This window comes from Heterodontus francisci, chromosome 29, assembly GCF_036365525.1.
Source record: "Heterodontus francisci isolate sHetFra1 chromosome 29, sHetFra1.hap1, whole genome shotgun sequence".
In the NCBI taxonomy this organism is placed as follows: Eukaryota; Metazoa; Chordata; class Chondrichthyes; order Heterodontiformes; family Heterodontidae; genus Heterodontus; species Heterodontus francisci.
This window is the reverse complement of record NC_090399.1, coordinates 63,838,100-63,845,055: the sequence shown is the minus strand read 5'-3', so window position 1 is coordinate 63,845,055 and position 6,956 is coordinate 63,838,100. Positions and strand designations below refer to the sequence as shown.

Sequence of the window (6,956 nt, the reverse complement as noted above, 5' to 3'; positions counted from 1 at the left end):
TTAGCCTTGCAGCATAGATTTACCAGGAATATAGGTGGACTCAACGGTAAATTTACCAGGAGATTATACACAAACTATATTGCATTTCCTGCAATTTAGAAGTTTAAGGGGCGTTTTGATCAACATGTTTAATGTATTAAGGGGACCAAATAGGATAGATAGTGATAAACTATTTCCACTGGTTAGGGAGTCCAGGGCTTTCCACGACATTGTTTGAAAATTAGAACCACGCTTTTCAGAAGTGAAATTAGGAAACACTTCTTCAAAAAAAATGTTAGAAGTTTGGAACTTTCATCTGAAAATGGTAATTGATGCGAAATCAACTGTTAATTTTAAATCTGTGTTTGTTAGATTTTTGTTAATCAAAGGTATAAAAGGAGTTGGGGGAAAAGTGCGTGCATGGAGTTAGGTCGCAAATCTGACACATTCTCATTGAAAGGCCGAATATGCACGAGCGGCTAAATGACTTAGCCCTGCTCTTATATTCCTATGACTTGAAGGAAGACAGTGAAACTGATATTGGCAGCCTAAAAAGAGCCATGCCAGTACAATGCCACTGAGCTGGACCATGGATGAGATGCATTTCAGGGGGATAGTGCAGTCAACCCTGTTTCTAAGGTTGCAGATAATTATGCACCACAGTAATGGTCACAGTTGTGGTGAATTTTGTATTGATTGAAGGGATTCATTAGAGCATTGTTAGAAAAATGGACATGGATTTTGAGGCAACAACATGTTGAGGAGAGTTGGAGGAGAAAGGGAGGTTCACCATTGGGAAGTAATGAGGAAGAACACAAACTTCTACGATTGGCATTTGAGGAAAGCCTGACAATAGCGGTTTTGAATGGGAGGGGCCAAAAGGCAAGTGTCAAGTATCAGGTTTTAACTAATACTGGAGGCAGCAACAGAAGTTGAGTGGTTATTGATTGAGTGGAAATGGCTGAATGCTGCAGAATGTATCTTTCATGGACAAGGGAAGATACAAGAGAAATTGGTAAAAAAAAAAAGCATTGAATGAAGGGTCAGTACAGGGAGAGCCTGGAATAGGTGGATAAGCGAACATGGGTTTCAACAGAAGCAGATGAATGGATGTTCCCAAGTTTTGTGGCAAATAATTCGCAACATTTTGGGAGTGAGAGAGAGGAGGCAGGGGAGCAGGTTTGAAGAAGACTGTTATTGTTATTGGCAAATATATGTGGGGGTAGGAGGCTGCTTTACACTGCAGAAGTAACCCTAGAGAAATGGATGCTTAGAGGAAAGTGAGACTGGTTACATGTGGTCCAGTATGACCCAGTTGTATAGGACTTTGGTTCGGCCACATTTGGAATACTGCGTACAGTTCTGGTCGCCACATTATCAAAAGGATGTGGATGCTTTGGAGAGGGTGCAGAGGAGGTTCACCAGGATGTTGCCTGGTATGGAGGGCGCTAGCTATGAAGAGAGGTTGAGTAGATTAGGATTATTTTCATTAGAAAGACGGAGGTTGAGGGGGGACCTGATTGAGGTGTACAAAATCATGAGAGGTATCGACAGCGTGGATAGCAAGAGGCTTTTTCCCAGAGTGGGGGTTTCAATTACTAGAGGACACGAGTTCAAAGTGAAAGGGGAAATGTTTAGGGGGGATATGCGTGGAAAGTTCTTTACGCAGAGGGTGGTGGGCACCTGGAACGCATTGCCAGCGGAGGTGGTAGATGCGGGCACGATGGAGTCTTTTAAGATGTATCTAGACAGATACATGAATGGGCAGGAAGAAAAGAGATACAGAACCTTAGAAAATAGGCGACATGTTTAGAGAGAGGATCTGGATCGGCGCAGGCTTGGAGGGCCGAAGGGCCTGTTCCTGTGCTGTAATTATCTTTGTTCTTTGTTCTTTGTTCTTGGAGCCGATATGTTCACAAATGTGATCCTGGGACTTGAAAAACAACTATGGAGCCACATCATGAAAGTCTGTCAGGGAGTGAGAGAATGAAGGTTGCAGCCATGAAAATAGATGTCTTTTGTGGGGAACACTTTGTTTCTCCATTTATACCACTTTTAACAATGTGAATTTGTTCTGGAATAAAGAAGTTTGCACATGTTGTTGAATCCGTTAATTGTAGTGTGTGCTGGAGCATCTTTTCGTATTATTGCTTCTATATGGGGATATATGTGATATATTTTGGGAGTAAACATTTGCTTTAACTCTACAAATTCAGTAGCCAAATTAACATCGGAATATTTCGTGTTGTGCAGGTGTTGTTCATTTCGACAGTATAACTTTCTTTTGCCCACATTAAAATTCATCTTTAATATGTCTATTGTACACGATTATATAAATTCTGATTGAAAATATTCAGTCTTTACCTATTCACCTGCCTGCAAATGTTTCCAAGAATATGCAAGGAAATAGACAGTAAAGCTATAATCCCTGTTCCAGGTTGATGCTAGTTATATGTGGTTGACATAATTTCCCATTCAGTGTAAACAAATATCTCACCCCATTCTTCAGCTCCTCTCTGAATTTCCTTTGCGTCAATCCATAGATACAAGTGTTTGTGCAGGAACTGAGAAACAACAGCATAAACCCAACTTGTTGGGCTATATATACCGGGCTACTGTAATATTTGTCTGTGTAAAAAAAGTTTACCACTGGCCATTTTACCGAATGCACAACATATGTCATCCACAACAGTATGAAATTGGCTGAAATAGTGAAAAGCAAAATCATGGATTTCCTCCGATTCTTCATCTCTGGATCATTGTGATGCTCACTATTTCTCCGGAGACCTCTTCGAACTCTATTTGCTGCTATAATATGCCTGACGGTCAGAGCATTGAACAGCAGAATTAAAATGATAGGTAGTAGAGGGGTTATGCTGCTGTCGATCCACTCAAACGCCTTCCACAAGGGAGAAGTGAGATAATCAGCTGTGGCAGCACAGTACCATGGCACGTCGTCAATTATAAAGGCAGGTTCATTTATGTAGTAAAAGGGGATGGTCCTCAGACAGCTCACCACAGACACGGTGATGATAGCCACTGTCGCTGCTTTCTCAGTGCAATATTTTGATTGTAGCTTCTGACAGCAAATAGCTACAAAGCGATCAAAAGTAAAGGCGACAGTAAACCAGACAGAACAGTCTACAGCTACAATGTATGCAACAAAGTTTACAGTACACACCGGAGTCAGAAACAGGAAACTAATTGGAAAATACATGATATTAATCCGTTGTAATATCACATGGACGATAACCACTGTCAGATCCGCCGCTGCCATGGCCACCAGGTAGCGAGTGATGCATTTGGAGAGACCGCACTTCCCTCGGGACAGGATCACAATCGCGACCAAGTTAACTGCAAGAAACAGAAAATCTAAAACTTATCTTGGGACTGTCCTAAAACATTTTTATTTTGTTGAAGAACCATCTAAAGTTGATGATCAAGTATTTCTTAACTAGTATTTCTACTTCTGAACTAAATATGCATTTTAATTTAAAAATAAACGTCTTTGATGGGCTGGGAAATCTGTGTCAAAAATAGGAAATGATGGTTCAGGATGAATTGAAATGTGGTTAAAGTTGCTGATTTCAAATGGGAGGCCAAGGTGCGTCGGTAAAAATGCATTGCTTTATTTTGGAGAAATTTAGAGTGTGAAACATATAATTGGCATTTTATATGAAACCAAAGCCTCTGAAACTAAATATCAGTTGATTAGCTCTGCCACGTTGGGCTATGATCTTTATAACTTGCAGAGCGCTCTCTTGCCCTGTCGGGCTATGGTCTGCCCAACTTGGAGAACGCTGTTTTGTGCTATTGGATATGGTATTCATGGGTGGCACAGTGGCGCAGTGGTTAGCACCGCAGCCTTACAGCTCCAGGGATCCGGGTTCAGTTCTGGGTACTCCCTGTGCGGAGTTTGCAAGTTCTCCCTGTGACCGCGTGGGTTTTCGCCGGGTGCTCCGGTTTCCTCCCACAGCCAAAGACTTGCAGGTGATAGGTAAATTGGCTGTTGTAAATTGACCCTCGTGTAGGTAGGTGGTAGGGAATATGGGATTACTGTCGGGTTAGTATAAATGGGTGGTTGTTGGTCGGCACAGACTTGGTGTTGTTTCAGTGCTGTATCTATAAAAAAAAAACTTTAGATTGCTCTTTCTCCCTGTTGGGTTATGGTTTGTATAACATGGAATACAAATTCTCATGTCCTGCTGCAGCAGAAGGAGTTTGATTTCAACTTTCTGCCATAGTGGTACATCAGGAGAAACGGATAACCGGATGTGGTTCCATATCTCTCCTTTCACAATATCACTTCAAATCAAAATTTACCCCTTTAGTTTTCCCTAAACCATAAACTTCAGCTGGACGGCAGTACTAAGTACACCAGAAGTTTTCAGGCTTGAAGTTAGCCCATTTATAAAGTGAAATCGATATTTTCCAGAACAGTGACAATTGGATCTGGATTCCTGGCTGGTTAAAATGAGGTTAAGTTTTCTTCTTACCATCTGTGTGTGACACGCCACCTGGGCAAAGCACAGAATGGAAAATCTGGTGGGAGGATCACACACACCAGGGACGCAAATCAGCATTTTTTTCCATCCACTTAAACCAGCCACAAAGACAATCTACGCTAGAATCAAGTCTAAGTAACAAGCAATACTTCTACAGTAAAACTAGATTTAAACATGAAAGAATGTTAAAAAGTAATATAACTATTAAAATCCCCATGTTATACAAGTAACATCTCATCACCACCCTCTCAAGGTCAATTAGGGATGGGCTACAACTGCTGGCCGAACTAAGACACTCGCATCCTGTGAAAGTATAATAAAAAAAGAGACATTAAAATATTATGTTATTTCTGATCTGATATCAGTGACACTTCTCTGGATTATTTTGCACAGTAAAAACATAAATTATATTGTTATTTGAAATGTCATTTTGAAAATTGTAGAAATGGCATTGCTACAAATAAAAATCACATTAATAAAAGAGCAGAATTACTTCACACTTAGCTGATCCCACAGAACAGGGAACTTACAAGATGAACAGGCACAGGATGATATTAAAATTTAACTATGTCATTTCACTGTCTTACCAGGAATACCGACGGCTGCAAGAAGAGGGTAGTAAATTAGGTCAATCTGGTAAATTGCAGGGTATCCCATTTCTCGTATGAAACATGAATGTCTGTTCCACCAGGCACAGGATCCTGACTGTGGATTGTGGAGATTTATTCAAGGAGCCCTTATTAATACTGCAGAGGAGCCTCCACTAATCAGTCATCTAGGGAATGTGAGCAAGGATGTTAGTTACATTCCACTGAACAAACTCATTTAATGAACCACATTTAATTCAAGGATTTGTGTGTAATATAATAGATTTATGAAAGGGTAGGCAAAACAAAATTATATTATATCTTTGTGAAATGTCTTCAAAAATTAAATTGTAAATTATTTTGCTAGATGAGAATTCAGATTTACAAAAACACTGCTGCTGAGCTGAATGAATTAACAAAAATACTGTTGTTGAGCTGGATTCACAATATCATTTACAACAGTCCCAATGTCAACCTGGATGAACAGTTTCATTAGCAATAGCCCTTGTGTTCATCTGGATGAACTTTCTCATTTACAGTAACTCTGGTTTTGAGTTGAATGAACAGCTCATTAACACAAGCCCCCGATGTTGTGCTGGAGGAAAAGTTGCATTTACAGTCGCCCTGTTGTGCTGGATGAACAGTCTCCTTTACGGTCAACATTGTGTTGATATGTGTGAACAGCCTCGATAGCGGCCCTTAAGTTAATTTGCATTCAATCACATTCTCTACATGCAGAACAGGTTAGGTTTAGAATGGCCTGAAACTTGAATGTTAACTACTGTAATGTGGTCCAGACTTCTGGTGGAGGTGTCGGGAGTGTAAGCAGAGAAAGACATCAGTGTAGCAATATTCTGTAGAGACAAGTAAACGAGGATCCTGAACACCAGTTTGGATGCTGTTTTCATACCTCTGTGTAGCCCACATTAGATTTGGCGCCAAAGAAAATTGTTTTATATTTATTCATTCTTGGGTTATGAGCGTCACTGCCAAGGCCAGCATTTATTGCCCATCCCTAATTACCTTTAGGAGATGATGGTAAGCTGACGCCTTCATCTACTGCACACCATGTTATGTAGGTATGCCCACTGTGCTGTTAAGGAGAGAGTTCCAGGTTTTTGACCCAATGGCAGTGAAGAAACAATGATATGGGGTTGCATTTTACAAGCTCGTCGCTCGGCGGTGAGCTTCACAAATGGCGGGGCACATGCGCGAGATTTACTCCACAGATCTGCCACAATAGTTCACGTGATGGATAATTTAAATAGTCTGGGTGGACCGCCACCCAATGATGTGAAGGGGGCGTATGCTCCATCCCCGGAAACTGTGTTCAGCACCACTGCGCAGGTGCCGGCGTCATTTTTAAAGGGCTTCAAGCCCTTCCGTTAGACTAGAATTTTTTTAAAAGATAGTTACATGATACAATTAAAGTTATAACTTTTTTGAAAGGATCAAGCCCCTCTCCCCGCTCCCATGGCTAAACAATGTACTAATTTCCTGCCTTCCACCAAAAAAACACCTTGCAATCCCGACCATCCCCCTCCAAACTTTATTAACTTTAATCTTCAACCCGTTTCTACCATCTCTTCCACAATTCACAGTAGTTTACCCTGCTCCCCCACCCAACAAGAAAACTTACTTGGTCCCGCCTCCCCTCCTGTGTTCCGCCATGCTTCACTGATCAGGGATCGGACAGCGCAGGGGTGCCATCCACTGGCTGTAATATGGAAGCAGGGTGGCTGGTTTGACGGGGTAAGTATTTATTCCTTCATTAGCATCTATTGGAATATTTAAATTTCGGGCCCGTTGTCAGACGGCGGGCAGGCCGTCACAAGGCTTCGCCACCGTCGGTAATATGGGGAAGACCCTTCCCAGTGTCAAGGCC

The 6,956-nt window shown here is 41.4% G+C and overlaps 1 protein-coding gene across 1 annotated transcript; it reads right to left on the bottom strand.

Annotated features, from left to right (window-relative positions):
• Positions 1-274: 274 nt before the first annotated feature.
• LOC137345886 (probable G-protein coupled receptor 139) lies at positions 275-5,141 on the bottom strand. Its single transcript, XM_068009130.1, has 3 exons — positions 5,072-5,141; positions 2,642-3,333; positions 275-295 (listed from the first exon to the last, which is right to left on the bottom strand). The coding sequence occupies exons 1-3, from the start codon at positions 5,139-5,141 to the stop codon at positions 275-277; spliced, it is 783 nt and encodes a 260-aa protein (XP_067865231.1).
• Between the last annotated feature and the right edge of the window lie 1,815 nt (positions 5,142-6,956).